Source organism: Cynoglossus semilaevis, unplaced genomic scaffold (genome assembly GCF_000523025.1).
Source record: "Cynoglossus semilaevis isolate Cse_v1.0 unplaced genomic scaffold, Cse_v1.0 scaffold419, whole genome shotgun sequence".
NCBI lineage: Eukaryota > Metazoa > Chordata > Actinopteri > Pleuronectiformes > Cynoglossidae > Cynoglossus > Cynoglossus semilaevis.
This window is the reverse complement of record NW_007585113.1, coordinates 76,182-95,515: the sequence shown is the minus strand read 5'-3', so window position 1 is coordinate 95,515 and position 19,334 is coordinate 76,182. Positions and strand designations below refer to the sequence as shown.

The 19,334-nt window shown below is 43.2% G+C and overlaps 2 protein-coding genes and 1 long non-coding RNA gene across 16 annotated transcripts in view; 2 read left to right on the top strand and 1 right to left on the bottom strand.

Moving 5' to 3' along the window:
* The window catches only part of LOC103398521 (kinesin-like protein KIF13B), a 24,970-nt gene extending 21,326 nt beyond the window's left edge, over positions 1-3,644 (top strand). For all 10 annotated transcript variants that reach the window (XM_025053624.1, XM_025053623.1, XM_025053622.1 and 7 more), the window contains 3 exons: positions 58-126; positions 753-1,890; positions 2,542-3,644. In XM_025053624.1, coding sequence (XP_024909392.1) covers positions 58-126; positions 753-1,890; positions 2,542-2,792 — 1,458 coding nt within the window. In that variant the 3' untranslated portion in view covers positions 2,793-3,644. The remainder of the gene's footprint in view (positions 1-57; positions 127-752; positions 1,891-2,541) is intronic.
* Positions 3,645-9,077: 5,433 nt separating this feature from the next.
* LOC112486548 (uncharacterized) lies at positions 9,078-10,198 on the top strand. The gene is made up of 2 exons (XR_003049014.1): positions 9,078-9,211; positions 10,029-10,198. It is a non-coding gene; the product is annotated as an uncharacterized LOC112486548 (long non-coding RNA).
* The window catches only part of hmbox1b (homeobox containing 1 b), a 15,929-nt gene continuing 6,479 nt past the window's right edge, over positions 9,885-19,334 (bottom strand). For 2 of the 5 annotated variants that reach the window (XM_008337148.3, XM_008337150.3), the window contains exons 3-10: positions 17,253-17,338; positions 15,731-15,841; positions 13,469-13,622; positions 13,110-13,192; positions 11,904-11,999; positions 11,697-11,791; positions 10,888-10,971; positions 9,885-10,157 (exon numbers count right to left, since the gene is read on the bottom strand). In XM_008337148.3, coding sequence (XP_008335370.1) covers positions 10,014-10,157; positions 10,888-10,971; positions 11,697-11,791; positions 11,904-11,999; positions 13,110-13,192; positions 13,469-13,622; positions 15,731-15,841; positions 17,253-17,338 — 853 coding nt within the window. In that variant the 3' untranslated portion in view covers positions 9,885-10,013. Of the gene's footprint in view, positions 10,158-10,887; positions 11,006-11,696; positions 11,792-11,903; positions 12,000-13,109; positions 13,193-13,468; positions 13,623-15,730; positions 15,842-17,252; positions 17,339-19,334 lie in introns of all 5 variants that reach the window. The other 3 variants (XM_017030755.2, XR_003049012.1, XR_003049013.1) reach the window with 3 other exon arrangements.

Below are 19,334 nucleotides of genomic sequence, written 5' to 3'. Positions count from 1 at the left end.
AGAAACTTATTCCCCTAATGTGTTTTTTTGTTTTTTTTTCATTTTATCTCTAAACAGAACTTGCCGCGCATCGTGGTGCAGTCGGCCAGTGTTGACGAAGGCCTCAGCAGGCAGCAGCAGCAGCCAGTAAGTTTTACCATGGTACCTGGATTGCAGTCTGGGTCAGTGATTTAAAAAAAAACAAAAAACAGTAAAGTCCAGTTCTTAACTAGTCAATCTTTTCTCTCTGTCTTAAAAAAACAGGTTATTTTTAAGTGATTTCAGCCCAAACACATTAGTCCTGCACTGCTTTACCCTAAACAGCCACTAGGGTATATTTCTTTGATCATTGTTTTTCAACCTAGGGGTCGCAACCCCTATGTGGGATCACCGCAAATTCGAACGGGGTCACCTGAAATATTTTGATTGACGGCTCACATCACTGTAAAAAAAAAAAAAAAAAATCTGGGTTCACCAGAAATTTGTGATGTCATTATGAGGTCACAGGTCAAAATATTGGACCACAAGAATCCTGGGAAATGTAGTGCATTGTTTCCCAAAGACTGGGTCACAACCCTTACATGGGTCACAAGAGATTTTTTTTTTGGGTCGTCTCACATCAGGTTTCCTAGGAGTTTACGAATAATGTCTATCGACATTTTGGGTCGCGACGGTTTGTGACTTTTAAAATATGGGTCTCCAGAAAAAAAAGTCTGGGAAACTTTTTCTCTGCCTCGTCTGTTGTTCAACTGTTGTGACGTCCTCTCTCCAAGGTCCCAATTGAGGATCTCATTCCCGCGGACACCGAGACGGAGACGTGTGTCAGGTCCGTTCCCCTGCCGCCGCCAATCATCCCCGAGACGGAGGAGTCCATCTCCAGCCCGGTGAGCGAAGCGTCCAGCGGCTACATGTCCACCAGCCTGTCCGCCGCGACCCTGTCGGACGTCTACACCCTGAGCTGGGACCTGCCTCCCACCTCTGGGTTTGAGATGGTGCCCGACGAAGAGGACGAAGATACCGGAGTGGCGAACTTTGTCGCGGACCTCGAGCCGACCTCCGTGGACACTTCAGCGCCTCCGAGTTTGAACGACCGAGCTGATGGACACGAGGAGAACTCTTCACCAGTGACGGATTCAAACGTCGGTCAGAAAGACTGTCGTCGGCTTCCGTCAGTCCAGACGCACGAGGCGGATTCAGACGCCCGACCGGAGTCGACGACAACAGAGCAGGTCGAGTCGAACCGTCCAGAACCGTTACACGATTTATCGGTTTTACAGGAGAGTGAAGGCAAACGTTGCGAGGTATCGGAGCCACGCAGTCTGGAGTCGGAGAATGTTCTGACAGAACGAGCTGTCGTCGAAGAAGTACTTGAAGGTGAACGGGAAGCTGGTCAAGATCCAGCTCCAAGTGTGAGCCCGGTTTTGTCTGCAGAGCCAGCTCCTGCCCCAGAACCACCTGTAGAACCTGCCCTTCCGGCTCCTTCAGAGGAACACTCGGACGTAAACAGCACCTCCAGTGGGAGAACCGTCCAACAACAATCGCCCGCCGATGCATCCGCGGTGGTCACGGCTGCTCCCAACGTTGCTTCCTCCGTCTCGGCAGCGAACCCCTTCAAAATCCAGAAGGTCAAGTCTTCAGACCTTAAGTCGTTCCATCAAATTCTGGATGAGGAGAACCCGGGGAACGTGGACCCGGACGGCAGCACCAACCTCTCCGTGCCGATGGAGAGTCTGGAAATCATCTCCGACTCCGAGGAAGGAGACGCGGCCAATTCCACAGAGCTCCCTGAGTGGTTGAAAGAAGGCGAGTTCGTCACCGTGGGCACCAATAAGAATGGAACCGTGCGCTACGTCGGACCCGCAGACTTTGCCCCGGGTATTTGGGTCGGGGTGGAATTGGAGGTTCCAGCAGGTGAGTCCACTGAACTGATTTGACAACAGTCTTTTTAACAACTTACTCCAACGTGAGCTTCGCAACAATGTGGTTGCACAAACAAGCTAACGTTTAGCTGTAGCTCACAGGCTAATTAATCCTGGTATATTCCTTTGCCCGTTTGTGTAGTCCCTTTTGTTTTTATTTTGTATTTATATTACCCATAATTCTAGCATAATAATATTTCTGTCAAACTTGTTAATTCCTGGCTAAATGTTTTGGGAATTTAAGCTACGCAAATACAGGGGGTTCCTCAACTTTAGTCGGAAGACTGTTCCTACGGCGCGAACTTGAACTCGATTTTCGGCATTTTCGTAAGTCGCAACTATGTCACTCACCGACGCTAACATCGTGGCAACATCATGATCTAGGACATAAAACAGTCGGAAAAATCTGACTTACATCTCGGAGCCAAAATGAAGGGCAAAAAGTTCCGAAAAAAAAAAACAACGCAAACGAAAGAAATCAAGCACAATCCAGTGTATGGCGTACAACCGGCAGAGGTAAACAAAGCCATCTTCCGCACAACGTATTTGTTTACTCAATTGTCAACTATATATAAGTCGTAGCCACGAAACGTCGTAAACCGAGGACCCCCTGTATCTGACCGTGTTGTTTTTCCGTCCGCAGGGAAGAACGATGGCTCAGTGGGAGGAAAGCACTACTTCCACTGTAACCCCGGCTACGGAGTCCTGGTCAGGCCCAGCAGAGTGTCCAGGTGTGGGGCCAAACGCCGTCGGCAGCAGAAGAAGCGTCACAGCGCCAACCTCTCTGGATCCAATCCAAACTTAGTAGCGCTGACCGCTCTGGCTAAAGGTGAGGCAGGCGGGCCGCCGGGGGCCCGCGCCAGAGGGGAGAACAGGAAGTCCTTGAACAGCTGAGAGACTCGGTATGTGTTGGAAACGCAAGAAAGACTCGTGTTTTTGTACCAGATTTTAGTAACAGTTCCAGAGGACTCCAGGTTCTATCGAATGTTTTTTTTGGGGTTTTTTTTAAGCTGTTTTTTGATCAATTTTACTTCGAAAGTTGACACTAGAAAGATGTCGTCACATCCACCAAAGAGATCGTTTGGGGAGACGGAGGGTGTGAAAGGTTAAATACTAAGTACCAATCTTTTCTGGATAGTACTGTTTTTTTAAAGGGTTTTTTTAGTGTATTTATTTAAGGAACAGACAAAAAAAATCAAAGTACTGCCTCAAGATTAGCACAGTTCCTGTTTTTATATTATGGTTCCTACAATTTAATCAGTTAATTAATCCCAATAATGACAAAGAATTTTTCCTTTTCCCTTGACCCCCTAAAATAACTCTGTGACCCAAGAGGGCCCCCCGCCCCCAAGTTTGGGAACCACTATTATGATGTATTAATGAAAGCTCCACAAAAATTCGCGCGTCAACGCTGGACTGACCTTTGACCTTTTTCATGTGCATGGCCTCGAGAGTTCTCCGCACTTTTCAGACAGTAGTTTGACAGGAAGTTAGTCAGATGTTTTTTTGTTGTTGTTGTTGTTTTTTTACAGTGTAAATTGCGACACATTAACGCCTAACGAAAGAGAACCGTCCTGAGCTTTACGATATTTTACTGCTGTGCCTTTAAGACGACGTCGCAAAAGTTCAACACTGGATTTCTTCCACTCTCACTTGAAGCTCTTGGCTGTCGTAGTCCAGTGTTTTTCAACCTTGGGGTCAGGACTCCGTATGATGTCACCTGAAATGACTAGTAGTTAAAAAAAAAAAAAAAAAAAAAAAAATGATGAAAATATTTTTTTCAATTAATTTTTTAAAAATTACACAATCTTAAACAACTAAATTCTTTTGACTTTTCGTGACTATAAATCGAGTTCAAATAAATATATCTGCAAATTTGTGATGTCAAAATAGGGGTCACAAGTCCAAAAAAAAAAAAATGGCTTGAGAGCCAGTTAAGTTGGTCGGTTTGTGAGACATTTTAGATTTTTATTGTTGTTTTCTTTATATAGATTCATTTGTTTGTGTGAGCCTTTTGACGTGTACACACTTTCTGCAATTCAGTCTCGTCCAAGTGTGTGTAGACGGGACTTTTCCTGACCAGATGAATGAGTATTTATTTAAAGATGAATAAAAAAAAAAATTAAAAAAAAAAATACTCCGACTATGACTTTCCACCAGTCCTGTATGTACAGACTGAAACAGAGCAGGCCGGTGTCATTTGATATAGCTTTATTCTCTTGTACATTTTATATATATATATATATATATATTATACTAAAAATAAACACAAGTTAAAAAAAAATGAACAAAGAAACTGTACAAAAAATGTTTATACTACATCTTAATTACAGAACAGTCTACTGTCCAAAAAAGGCACTAAATTCTGAAATGGGCGATACAGTGATGGCGAACAGAACTGAGGGGTTGGAGATCCGTACGACGGCGTTCAGTCCTCGCTCCTGGGATGAAGGCGAAGGCGTTTCGCTCGGGGCACGCAGACGGACACGGAAGCACGTTGACCCTGACACACCACAAGAGGGCGCCCCCCACCCGCCATTCCCCCACCTCAACGGAGTAAAACCTGTTTGTTAGCTTGCGGCTAATTTCTCCGCTTTCCAATGTTCTCGTGGAAAAGAAGCTTCACTTCCTGAGCACCTGAGGTTTTCCATCCATCCATCCATTCATCCATCCATCCATCCTCCGTCCGTCTACGAGACTGTCTCCTTAAATACTGCTGGATTACAACCCGTCGTAGCTAACTGGGCCATGGCGTCATCTCACAAACATGAAGAAAATTCACCGAAGGATGTCTCACTGACAAAACTAATCTCTGATGCACTTCCCATTTTTCTTTTCTTTTTTTTTTTTTTTCCCCCCCCCTTCTTTCTTTCAGGGGGTTGTCACACCAATCATCACAGGAAAAACTCAATCCCTCAAATATAAAGTGTTTAATCCACACCCTCTTCTTTTTTTAAGATTGTCCCTTATTTAGAGTTCCGTTTAGATTTCAGCGGCCAAAGAAGCAGCGACCCTGGAGATTTTTTTTTTCCCGTTTCAGTTTTCAGCCAACATTTTAAAGCTGCCGTCAGAGTTGATTTGAGAAAGAAACTCGTTCTGTAACTTCAGTGTCCTTCGCCTGAATGTAATCTCCCAGGTGAGATTGGAAATTTAGTTTGAAGCCAGTTTCAGCTAATGGAAAAATAGTAAAAAAAAAAAGGGGGCAGTTTTTGTTATCTGGTGATGAACGCAGCAGTGGTGTCAACACTCTGAGAAACATCCAGCCAGTTTGGAGGAGTGTGAAGTTGGCTTCAAAACAGTAGTCCAGTATCACAGACACTTGGAGACAAAACAGGACATTTGGACACTAATCTGTTTCTGCTTGTTTTTTCATGTGGAAATGACAGCAGCTGTGAAGGTAGAGTATGCGGGAATTTTCTTTACTACATTTGTTTATGACTATTTAATGGACTTTGGAAATGTATGGGCTTCCATTCATTTACAGAGATGCTGCCCTCTGTTTGCAGTTTCCTTTTTTTAAAATACTTTTTTGGGGCAAATCTGGGTAAAAGTGGTGTCAAAATGTTGTTTGTTTAAGGAGAAAATATGGTTTTGTCATATATATACATATACATATACATATGTATATGCATATATATATACATATACATATACATATATATATACATATGTGTGTAAATATGTAGACATATAACTAAAACAACAGCACCACCTGTAGGTTAGGGGAGGTGACTTCAAGGTCGGTGTTTACCAACAACAAACCCAAATTCCAACATACTCTTCAACTAACGTTCAAATGTAACAGATGCTTTAAGACATCGTTTCCCCAAAGACTGGGTCGCAACCCTCAGGCGGGTCACTGTAGTTTTTTTCTGGGGTCGTCTCGCATCGTGATTCCCAGGAGTTTACGAATAATGTCTATTGACTTGGGCCGGCGAAGGTTTGTACGATACTAAATAGTTCTAGTGTTTTCTTTACTGTTGTAGCTTCTTTGGCCACTTTGTGCAAATTCTACACACCCGTACGATCACAGTCGCATTTTTTCCTATGAGGTTTGGTCTGACATCATCCACTTCCTGTTACTGTTCACCGGACGTTCGTCTCCTCAGAGTAGGGCCTGTGCGAGGGAAGGTTACTTTTAGGAGCAACCGCGCTCAATTTGCATAAGGTGCATTATTCTCATCTTTTCGTAAGACGGCAAACGGGGGAGACCGCTGTCCAGTAAAGACAAGGGGTGAAACAACAACAACAACAACGACTACAACAAACGGCTTAAACGACGATAGAAAAATAAGTCAGGAGAAATAAAAATATGATTAAAAACGAAAGCATATTTCTTTTTCTTTTTTTTTGTACATTACAATAGAAACTGAGTATAAATACATTGGAGATCGTTTTTTTTTTTGTTGTTTTTTTTTTTTTCATTTTAACCCTTTCTCTTTAGAACAAAGGTCCCAGAACTGAGGCACTGCAGCTCAGCGTCACACGTCCCAAACAAAGGGGAGTTGAACAGTTTCACTAGACTCCAGCGTAATCCGGGAAGCTACTCTACCAGCTGGCTCCAGATAGTTTGATGCTTCATTTTTTTTTTTTTTCATTTTGAAACTGCACCAATGGACAAAGTCCATAGAAAAAAACACAGTTTTAACCTCATGGAAAACACAGGAGCTGCTGGTCTAGTAATTGACCTCTTAGGTCTGATTTCGAACACTGACGTCACATGATGTCTCACATCTACATTTGGCCACTAGGCAGCAGCGGACCAACAGCTCCTGGTGTTCTCCCTGGACTTTGGAGACCGACAGATTTGTTTTGTTCAGCTCTGTAGAATATTTTCCTCGTTTTTCTCCAAATCTTCACTGAGCAGAGATTCCTTTACGGATTACAGAGTAACATGGAAATTCACATAGAAAAAAAAAAAATTAAAAAAGCATGAACTGTGACGCAAGAACCAGGAGGCTGCAGAGTCACTGCGCGACTATTGGAAGCTCCGGAGACGACACTCAGTCAGAATTTGCCACAGTGGAAATGTTTTTTTTTTTTTTTGTCTTATGTAGGTTTTCAACAAGGGGTTCGCAGCCCCTAGGGAGTCCATGGAAAAACTGCAAGGAGTCATCCAATTTTTTTTGGTATCCAATTTACATATTATTTATTATTTATATATATTTTCTAAATAAATCGTTATGGGCAGCTTATATTTTGCGAACTTGTTGGTGAGCGGAGCGGACGAATAATTCGCTGGTTTTGCACGCACATATTTGGATCGTGCTACATTCACTTTTTTTTTTTTTCGTTTGTGTTGTTTTTTGTTTTTTTTTGGGAACTTTTTGCCCTTCATTATGGCTCCTAGGTGTAAGTCAGAAGTTTTTTATGTCCTAGATTATGATGTTAGCACTGTGTTAGCATAGGTGAGTGACGTAGCTACTGGTGTACAGTACGTGAGTTACGACGTACGGCGGAAACATTGAGTTACGTGGCAATGGATCGAGGACCGTTTATAGTAGTTTTATAATTAGGAATATCTACCTTGATTAGTAACGCGCACAATTAATAACGAATATTAATCGTAAATCTACAGCTAGTCAAATGAGCCGCTAACAATCTCCTGGTTCCCGTTCCACATTCAGCGCCCAGACCTGAGTGTTTCCAGTCCCAGACTCCACACCAATTTAAAACGTCGTGGTCACACTTCAAAGAAACCTCTGCTCAGGACCAAAAACACTGACCAACCAAAGACAGTTCTGGCAAATTCCGACCTTGCGTGTATGTAAAAATATTCCGTCTCACTGCTCGACGTGACGTCGAGTCGAAATCCTTCCCGAGTGCTGCTCGGACCGCTGAGGTTTTTACAGACGTAGAAAAACAAAAACAGCATCAGAAGGTTTTGTGGTTTATGTTAAAGCCTTTCCAGTGTGAAGTGAGTCTAGTTTAATATCACTGATAGTAAAAAAAAAAAAAAAAAGCACATTTCTTTAGTCTATTATAAAGAGGCAGCGTCACAGAACAAGTAGTAAATAGCTTAGGGGGATTTTGATCTTCATGAGTGGCTGCTAGTAAGATATCTACCTTTAGAGACACAGACTTGTGTCCACGCCTGCAAACACCAGGAGAACTACTGCACTGACGTAGAAACCACTTTGGATGAACATGAACACCGTGTTGACTTTAGTCGTAGCTTAGCGTCGTCGCCTTTTTTTTTTTCTCTCGACCCGAGCATCTATTCCTTTGGCATTTAAAAACGAAGCGTGATCGACAGTTTGCTCGAGTTTCACGTTGACCCCTTTGAAAATTCCAATTCGTCCTCCGAGTGTTGACAATGACAATAGTTGACTGGAAGCTAATCACCGAGGCAGGATGACTGTATATTCAGTCTGAAAAAACAACAGGTAAATTACAGGTAACAACACTGCTGCTGCCGCTGCTGCTGCTAGATGGAAACCACTAAAGAGAGAATCCGTGTTTTTTTTTTTGTTTTTTTTGAGGTCTGGTTGTATTATGGAGTGACACATCGCTGACTTCTCGTTTTTACCGAGAACCAACATAGAGCGTACGTCCTCCCGTATTTTATCTAATAAACAAATTCGGATATCTGTTTACCTCCCCCTCTGCACCAAAGCCCATATAAAAAAAAAAAACAGAAGAAGAATTTAAAGCAGACCCAAGAGCTGCTGTTTCACTGCTTTATCTTAAAAAATGTCTTCAACTTACAGTTCAAACTGAGGATTTTTTTTCCCCAAGTTCAAGTCACATAATACCACACCTGGACCTGATAACGGAGGCAACAGTCGAAAAAAAAAAAACAACGCTGATACTGTAGTTCAGTAAAGGCCGTCATGGTAACATGGAGACCAGGAAGCAATTTCTAATCTTGCATTATTATGCCAGGTCAAGGTGCAGAAGGCCAGCAGGGGGCGCATGGCGCACAGTCAGTCAGCACTGTCAATAGAACCAGACTTCAAATAACACTGAAAAAAAATTCTCCCTTTAAAATGATTTGTCTATATTCATAATGTATATATATATATATATTTAAAAAAAATTCTTATTTTTGTTTTTGTAAAGGTTTTGGCTCTGGGTGAAATTAAGGCTACATTTGTGCAGGTTTTCATCTGGCAGCAGCCGGACTGTAGGCAAAGAGGAGGTCATTCCACGGAGGAATGTTGGCCAAAATTTCGAGGGACAGTGACGGTGGCAGAATGGCGAGTGTCGGTCCACGTGACGTAGTTCCTGACAGACTGGGCGTCCTTACAGTTCGACCGCGACGACTGTTCCATGAATTGCACAATAAAGGAGGCTGAGGGACGTTTACGCAGGTAGGTCGGTTCCACACCGTGAGGTGAGTCTGACTGAGAACTATATAGTATATATATATACACATATATATATATACACAATATATGTATATATATATATATAGTATACTATATATACTTTTTTTTAAATATACTTCTATTTATACAGTACACATTATTTTACTGAGGTTGACGTTGACGTGAGATAGACTGAGGATCGGCTCAGAAGACCAGGGAAGTAGGGGGAGTGAGGAGAGGAAGGTGAGGGGCAGGAGAAGAGGTAACCTGTGAGGAAGAGTCTTCGTTGACTGACCCGAAGGACATTCTCTGGGGGACGGCGGTCCCAGACGAGAGCCACAGTTTTAAGGGGTTAAAGGCCTGGATTGTCGCTCTTCTAATTCCCCTCCGTTCAACACGTTCGCAGAGATCAGAGAGAGAGGGAGAGAGAGGGAGAGAGAGAGAGGGAGGCCTACGGTGGCCATTTTCCCTCCCCCGAGTTGTGTCAATATTGTAAGTGGGGTGGGAGTTGGCGGTATTTACTGTTTACACTGTAGAGAGAAGGGACGTGGAGGACGGATGCCGAGAGAAGCAGCAGTTACCGGTGGGGGGTCGGAGGTCGGGGGTCGGGGGAGGAGGAGGTGCTACGTTAAGTACAGATCTAAAAGGTTTTACTAAGTAGAATTGATATAGTCTTTTTTTTTTTTTAACCCCCTCCCTTTCCCACCTTTTTGATCCTCTTTTCTTTCTTTCTTTTTTTTTCCCTTTTCCTCTCAACTTGGCCGCTTCTCTCTGCTGCTTCCCTTACAACCGCTCCCTGGGCGATTCATTCATCCTCCAGGGACTCCGTCTTGATGTCGTTGGGCACGCCCCCGGCTCTGGACAAGGCCAGGATGGAGTGGTTGACGGCGGCCATCTCCACAGCCAGAGATATGGGGTCCTGGTGCTCGCCGTGTGCTCCGCTGTCGTCCTGAAAGACGAGAGAAATCAAAACTTAAAAAAAAAAAAAAAGTCAAACTGAATGGACCTGATTAAGGTCCGAAATCAAAACTTATTTTTTTTTGGTTTTTTTTTTGGTATTTTATAAATAAACAAACTATGGATTAGAAAGAAAGAAAGAATTTTAATTTTTTTTTTTAATTGTCCTGTTTGTCTTGACTGGGCTAAACATCTGATGCTAGCAACATTTTGCTACGTAGCATTGTGACGGCACAAATAAAAATAAAAACATTCATTTGATTTTAATATTTTTCAAGGTCACAGTCATCAATACGAGGTGGTGTACTACACCTGGACCGCTAGCTGTGCATGCGAGACGTTCAGGTACGACGTGGAAATTTATCCAATTTCGCGAGACGTTCAGGTACGACGTGGAAATGTATCCAATTTCCCATAATCCGCCTGAAAACTATTATTTATCCACTGCAAATGTCCCGGTTGTTTATTTCTCAACAGCAGGTACAAGAATTACATACTCCAATTCCAATAGATGGCAGCAGATGGCTTTAACACCTTGAGAAAAAGAGCCGTGAGAGAAGATCTTGTCATGGGTCTTTCTTCAATTCCTGTGAGTATAATCAGCCTTACGTTCAACTAAACAGGCCCAGGTTTTACATTTGTGAGTGAAATAAAACTTCAGAGATCATTATATTTCATAAATATTTTCAATATGCAGTAGGTGAGTTTCTCAGTTGGCGTACCTGTGTTGGAGAGGTCGGTTCCAGCCGATAGAGGCCAAAAGGCCGGCTTAGAGGTCGCTTGTCGAAATAGGGGAGTTCACAGGCCTGGAGGTTGTTTGAAACAGAACAGTCCAGTTACCTGAGCATTTTAAAGGGTTATTTCAAGAAAGCATCCATCATTTAACATTTTCTTTCTTTTTCTTTTTTTCTTGTAAACAATCTCAAAGCTATTGCATTAAGGCAGGACGTTTCAGAACCATTTAAATCCCGTAGTAAAATGTAATTGAATTCAGACTCTGCCTCACGTTACGGCTCGATGCGGTATAAAAAAATAAATCACGAGTTTATTATAAGCAGCGAGTCTTCATCTAAATTTGTTTTGGTTGTTTTTTTTTTCCACACTTCTGCGTACTGTGCAATCAAGAATAAATCAAAGAACTCAAACTCGGGAGAATTTGAATCGTCTTCCGTGATAAAGAGAACCGTTGCTGTTGAATTGAAAAAAATCGTTTTCATTGGCTGTGGGAAGACCAGAGTCAGCTTTTAATTAATCTGCCCTGAGCAATGGTTCCTCGATGGAGGTAAGAACGTTGTGCTTTTTTTTTTTTTCTTTCTTGAAGGTAAGAAACGAATTAATCAGGATGAATGTGAATTAAAAAAAAACAGCAATTTCAACGACGCTTGTGCGTTTTTTTATGTAAATGCGGGTTTAACGGCGTGACAGAGACACTGCACACTGCAAGGTACTGCAGAGAAGTATCTGTTAGACTACAGTAAGGTATAGGTCCTAGTATGTGAATCTTGATTAATACGCATCAACAGCTTTCTACCTGCTCTGTGAAGTCATTCCCATCGATGTCGTCGCTGTTGGAGTGTCCTCCAGGACTCTGGACATCAATCCCATGACTCTCCAGGATTGTGGCTTCTTGTAAGAAGAGGATGTACCGTTAGGTCTACAACATCGAGCACTCGCGTGGTAGATTTGTGCCAAAAAAATTATTCCTATAGACCCCCCCCCCTCGCCCCAGACACATTACCAATGTTAGCTCGTCTCTTGATCTCTTTGCGGCGGTTGGCGAACCAGTTGTAAACTTTCAGTGACGTGACCCTCTCCAGATCAGACAGCTTCTTCCCTGGAACGAATCATACAAAGGCGTCATCGCTCTGCGGGGCAGCGTTTCCTGTCTCTTGTCAAAAAAAAAAAAAAATCGCAAAAAAATGCTGCGGAACAGACGGCCACTTTAAGCTGTGGATTTCATTTTTTTTTTTATATAAATAGTTTTACAAGTCACGGTGGAGAGAGAAAAAAAAAATCGATTCAAAGGAAATAACTTAGGAGTGAATCGTGGAGCAGATGTGACACAGATGTTTGTTCTGTAACGTTCAGCCGCAGCTGGATCTGAAACTTTACCGTAGCTTCGACTCACGTTTCAACATTTTTCTTCCACGTTCATATGCATATTGTAAAAAAAAAAAACTATTGTTTGAAATGTGTTTCAGAGGAGCAAGGGATTTAAAACGTCCTCATATTACATGAAGAAATGACTGGTCTCATGTAGTTCGCGACCCAAGACATTATTCGTAAACTCCTGGGAAACATGATGCGAGACGACCCAAAAAAAAAAATCTCCTGACCCACCTGAGGGTCACGACCCAGTCTTTGGGAAACAACGAGTGACAAAGAGTTATTTGCTAATGCGTGAGTCGCAGATGTGTTATCTGACAACCATTCTGCACCTTTTGTTTTGGTAGTATTTTTATCGTTCCGTTTCTGTCGTCGTTGTTGACGGATGTGAAGACAGCTGCCAGGCCGTGCAGCCATATATTTAGAATGTATTTTTGTTCATCATAAATCTAAGCGCTATAGTCACATGTCGAACACCGACGGTGCAGTTGGCTGTGCGCTTGAGGAGCTGGTTCTTATAGGTTATCTCTTTCTTTTTTCTTTTTTTTTTCTCCGATAACAGCCAGGCATAAAATGCTTTAATTTTTATTTCTTTCTGTAAAGTTCTCAACTTCCAAAAATACATAGTTCTGAATTCTCTTTGGAATTTATCTTTAGAATGTCCCCTATGTTAGACATAATTGTGTCTTCTTTATTTTCTAGCTCAGCATACTACCCGGTGCTTAAAAAAAAAAAAAAAAAAAAAAAATCAGACAATGCTGATTAAGATGTGGTTCAAGCTCCAAGCCGTGTTTAGTCATGTTTTACGCACGGCCGCGCGCCCGTTTGTGTGATTTACCTGGTTTTTGAATAACAGCATTGCAGGCGTTCGCAATCTCTTCCCGCTTGGCTTCGTCTGGATACTGGTTGTCGTTGAAGTAGCTATAAATAGCAGAAGAGCCGCACTGATTAAATTCAGTTTTTCTACACAAGGACGATGTCAACAAACTGGAGTTACTGCTGTTCTGCTGCCTGCCGTCTGCAGGCCGATAAACACGGGTCCGTGACAATACTGAGAGGCTTTGGTTTGTCATTTTCTCGAGCGGGTATGGGGGCCGGGGGGGGCGGGTGGAGGCAATGTTTAAACAGCCCTACCCCATGAAACGAACACCTAGCCATCATTTATAACTGACGCCGTTCTCTTCTTCACCTCCTCACCTCTCCATCACAGCCAGGCACTCCTTCCTCCAGGTGAAGCGACTTCCTCGACGCAGCCGGAAAGTGCCGGGGGCAGTGGTGAGGGGGGGTGGGGTTTGCCTCCACTCCATCTCCTCCAGAGGTATCGGAGCCGGCCGCATGTTGAGGGTTGCACCTGGAGGAAGGGCACAGTAGAAGTCACCGCTTTGACAGAACAAAAAAAACCAAAAAAAAACAGACGCTGCGTCTATCAGAGGGAGAGAGCGGAGAGACTTCTGCGTTTGAGTTGGGGCTCTGATGATGTTGTAGGAGTCGGAAAACAGACAACCAAACGGGAAAGCAAACGTGCAGCCTGCCTTTTGCTGCTCTGAACAGAAGCGCTGACGTGCGGCGCGCCGCCTGTTCTCAAGTCCCGGCCGCGAGGACATGGACGCAAACTGCTTCATTTGCATTCCCGCTCATAAAACAAGGGGGGGGACATTAAAGCGGGAGCTCTTACAGATGACGCGTTCCGCAGCGCATTCCAACGCTGTTATCAACTAGCGCGGGGGCGTGACGGAGATGCTACGGTCTACGTTATTTGAGCGCGCCAGAACAGGACATGTCTTCTCTCTGCAGCAGTGGCGGAGACGTGTGCAGGACTAGGCTGGGATGGGCTGGAGCTGGGGCTGGGGCTGGGGCTGAGTCGAGCCGGGCTCAGTCTGGCCATAAATAGCATAGAGCAGTTTCCAGGGCTGACGGTGTTGGCAGGGCTCCACCGAGGAACATGCTGCAGAGGACAAGGCGTTGGATGTCTGCTGCCTGCTTATAGGTTGATACAGCATTTCGACCAACGATCGCAGACGCACGCGTGCGCGCGCGCGCACACACACACACTTACACTTCAGCACAAATCATTTGTGCACAGTCAGGGCTAAGTGCGTGGAGTAGAAGGGCACTTGTTTTAACTCTTGGCTATTTACAGTGCAGTGTTTGGACCGAAATACACCGGGAAAGACATCAGCTGAGAAATGATTCGAACGCGTTAAGACAACCCTGAAAATGAAGCGTAACGACACCCGTCGGCATTTCTCAAAATTATCACTGAGCCACTAAGTGGCGGCTAATACGTAACAGACCAAGAAGAGGTTAAATCCTAGTCCAGTTTCCAGGTATTATTTATATCTCCTTCGACATAGATAAAAAAAAAAAAAGGTAGTCTTAACATAGTCCTGAATCTTGACTCTTATTTTTAACCTTGGCATTTGCTTCGGCTTCACTGCAGGCGATTTTAGAGACAATAAAATAAAATGTATTGAAGCCAATTATAATAAGTGATGACGTCACTGTCAGTTTGAAACGTACGCGTTTCTCAGCACGAGCAGGTGAAAAAAAAAAGCGGCAAACTCCAGGTCCAGTTCTCCGGACATTATCTGGAGTTCATATCCGAAAAACAGCTCAGGTCAGCTCCTACACAGCCTTGTCCTTCCTTCCTTCCTTCCTTCCTCTGTCTCCATCAGCCTCCACTTTTATTACACAAGTGAAGAGGCTTCTGCTGACTTTTAAGACACCGCGTGGAATTGAGCCATTAGATACAACACAGGCTGCTGCGCCACACGAGGACCCCGGGATGCTAACTACTCCTACTTACATTAACGGCTGCACAGAAAACTGCTGCGTATCAGAGTGTTTCCGACCGTGTCCACCGTTTTTCAGCTGAGAACCGAGGTTCACAGTGAGCTGCGCCTCAGCTGGAGGACCGCAGCCGCCGACGACGCCCTACGGCCTTTGCAGCCCACGGGGGGGGCCTGTATGTGGCCAGTCCGTCTGGGCTGCAGGAAAGTCACAATGTGGTTGAGGGTTTGCCTCATCCTTATAGTAAAATTAACCCTGGACTATTAGTAATTTGTACTTAAAAAAAAGTGAGAAATAATGATGCTGATGACAATTAAGATTGTATCACTTAAATCCTAACGTTTTTTTTCTCCCCGCCGTTCCATTCATTCTCTGGTTGCTGTTGCTGCCGATATATTCAATTATTAATGTCGACGCCTCGGTCTCATCTCTGTCTTTCTGTAACGCTCTGTTCGCTTTTAGAAAAACGTGATGGATTCTAAGATATTTTAAGAAGTCCACGATCCATCGCAGTGTGAACAGCGTGGCAGTATGGTACGGTCTACAGACGTTGGATGTCGCGAGTAGATTATTTTAAGAAGTCCACGATCCATCGCAATGTGAACAGCGTGGCAGTATGCGGTCTACAGAGGTTGGATGTCGCGAGTAGAGCAGGGAACACTGGTGTACCTGGTGTAGTTTTCTCCAGCGTGTACCAGCGGTAGAAGGCCCTCTTCTTCTGTTCGCTCAGGTCAGAGCCATGTTGCAGCAGCCAATGGGAGATCCTGCTCTGGCTGATACCTGGAAAGCAGCCAGACATTGAATTACAACAGTCCCTAAACAACACTTTAAGAAAGTCAAGAGAGAGAGAGAGAGAACAGTGAAATACCGGAGGAGAAACGCTCCAACATTTTCATTTCTGAAAATATCCTGAAATATTCAAAGAAAGTGAATTTTTTGTACCCCCAAAACCTGAATAAATTTTATTTATTATATATGATATTTTATTAGAATTTTTTCTCTAATTTTTTCACCACATTTTTTTGCACGCAGATAAAAAAAAAAACCCTCGTCACAGTCAAGCCTCCCACGCTCGCTGCACATAAGATTCATTTTAGGGCCAAAGGTAATAATTATTTAGGCCTCGGCTAATGTGTTGTTGACTTGACTTGTGACGTTAATTAGTAACCATATTTTTTTTTTATTTCTATTTCCTGTGGGTGTGGATTCCGTTTCTGGCTTAGGTGAATGTTTGCTCTCTCGCCTAATAAGAGTTTGGATTCAGGCTACGTCGGATCACATGTTAAAGGCTGTGTTTTACAGATGAACGCCAGTCCAAACAAACAGTCGTATTGACTAATAATATGTGGAAAGTCAAGTGTTTCAGAATTGGTACTCAATAATTTTATACTGGCTGTGAGTCTGCTTTTTACTTGATGCTGAAAACGCAGCACTTTTTCCACAATCTGTACACAAAGATATAAAGTGACGCTCTCAGCTCTGATTGCTACTGATCAGACGATTAGTGAAGGTGAACAGCACCATCTGCTTTTGCTGTAGTTTAACTCTCTTTTTGTGATGCTCAGCTCCGCAGCGGAGAACAGCTCCGCAGCAAATAGACTCTAATTGTGCTAATGCTGTTCCTAATGACTGTCATTAGGCTGCAGACATTTGGCTGTTAGGTCAAATTCTGAGAGTTGACGGGCTGTCATGATGATTGGTTCGAAAACAGATTTATGGCGCTCCTGGATTTTTCTATTAATTCAACTTGAAAAATCGAAGCCTCCACCAACGCATTCTGAGATGGTTTTTTTTTTCCTTGAAAATCGAAGCCTCCACCAACGCAATTCTGAAAGGGTTTTTTAAGCTCAAGTTGCTTCATGAAACAAAGTTGGTATGGCTCGATACAACATTTTCCGATACTGTGACTGGAGTATCTTCCGATATCAATATCAATCCAGTACCGTCTTTTCTGCTGAGGCAATAGCGTCTCCACGTTCTGCATGTCGTGCAAAGTTAAGTTGAGCATTCGGGCTTAGGTATCGGAATCGGACGAGTCGGTTGGATCCTTAATTTTGGACCGATATCAAAATCCATCATCATTCTGCCCATGTCTTAAACCGTTAAATCTTCACGAATGAATCAACACAAAGAACAAGTGAAATTTGACAGTGGTGCTGGATATCTGAAAAGGTTTGGAGTGTCTTCTTACCGGTAACTTGTGCCACCACTGCCTGAGAGATCCTCCTGTTCCCCAGGAACGCTTTGATCTCTTCCTTCACCATACTGCTGTCCCTCCTGCAAAAAACGTACAGCCCAAACAAGAACTTTTTTTTTTTTTTTTTAAACGTTGACAGCAGCTTCAGCGGTGTATTCATTTATGAGGGTACAAATCAATTCGTGACATGAGCTCCGCAGCAGGGAGGAGATGTCTTTGTTGTTTAAGATGGAGTTAACTTTGATGTCCATCGCTGTACTTGTATCATCAATGTTATTTAGTATAAACACAGCTGTGGGCTTAGTTCATCCTTTTTTTTTTTTGTTGTTGTTGTTGTTGTTTCCACCACAGTGACTGACGTCTTTGTCTCCAGGTCAGATAATGAAATGTGTTTCCGTATCGCACACCGGTTCAAGGGAGATACTTCAAACCGAGGCTCGGTTATAATTTGACAGCGTTATTGCTGCGGCGTTCTTTTGTTTTTATGGCTCTCTCACAATCAGGGCAGCACTTTACGGGGACACGAAGGCGACGGCGCTATGATTTGGAAAATTCTACTTCAAACTAATCTATATCTATACCAAATGTATGTGGCAGGCGTATTTCCACTATCTCAGTCCACAGTGGGAGGGGGGAGGGGGGGGGGCGAAAAGAAAACATGCAGAGACTTGCAAGATTGGAGAGTGGTGAGTGAACATGTACAGTCACACAGTGTACCCACCCTGCTTTCTGGCTCCGAGCCCAGTCCCCTCCCCGTTACATATACACGCACACAGGCACCGACAAGCTTATGGCTCAGCTCGACATCCTGGTACGGGTTGTGAACACCTGCCTAATCTCAGTTTAGAAAAAAAAAAAAAAAAAAAAAAGGAAAAAGTTATTTGTTCTAAGGCCCTTTTTTACCGTCCCTACTTTTCACAGCACTGCAACTTCTAACAGCGAATAACCGCCGTGGAATGAATCACAGTCGCGAGCTCAATATTTCTGAAATGAAAATGCGTCACAATTCTTGACACTGAGCATCAATATCTACCACACCAGCCTCTTGCGGCGCAGCTAAAATTAGACCTCAAAAAACTGTGCTTGTATCGACATCAGCGAATCAATGTAGCACAAGCCGCTGTACAAGGGAGAGTGGGAAGCGGAGGAGGCGAAAAGGCGAACCATATAAAACATCATGTCACAGTCCCTGCAGCCGCGTCAAGTAAAGACACTGGAGAGCACTGCCAGGCAGGAAGGAAGGACACGGGGCTTTAAGGCTTCCTAACTTCCTGGGATGTCTAAAAAGAACGTGTAATCGAATGCAGGGGCAACGATAGAGTCTGATTTTCTAAATGTCACTTCTGACAAGGCAGCGGGAGTCCATCACAGCAGAGAGACAAATGTTTTAAATACAAAACAGTGAGAGAACAAACGTGTGCATCTTCCTGGATCTGGAATCTTTCAAACCAACTGAAAGGCTCCTTCTATTATTTCTGCTATAGAAACATAATCCTAAGCCCTGAAGACTCCTTCAATGCTTCCCAGAGGACACTTCCCTTTTTTTTTTTTTTTTTCTGACTGAACGCAGAACCTCAACTACCCCTTTATGAATGTCTGGGTTTTTTTTGTTTTGTTTTTTTTTTGTGATACTCCATTACAGGATATAAATTCTAATGTGGTACATGCTGTTCCGAGATAAATGTGCTAATTACAGCTGTCATGTGATGCTGCCGAGCTTGTGAAGAAGAGTCCAAGTGGGTTTTTTTTTTTATGATTTACCAACTGCGCACCGCTTATGTCTGTGTAGAAAGACACTCGTATGCAAAAAAAAAAAAAAATCTCAAAACGTAACTGATATTAGGATAATCAATAAGCTGCGAGACAGACAGTTAATCAACAAATACTTTACCAGTAACTTTTTTAACGCTAACTTTTTAAACGCTAAGAAAATTTCTCATTTAATACACTGACTAATTCTATAATACCCAGCCACTGTGCCAGGAGAGATCACCAGGTGTACCTTGGAAAATTAACCAATTTCACATAATTGTAAAATTATTTATATATATATATATATATATATATATATATAAA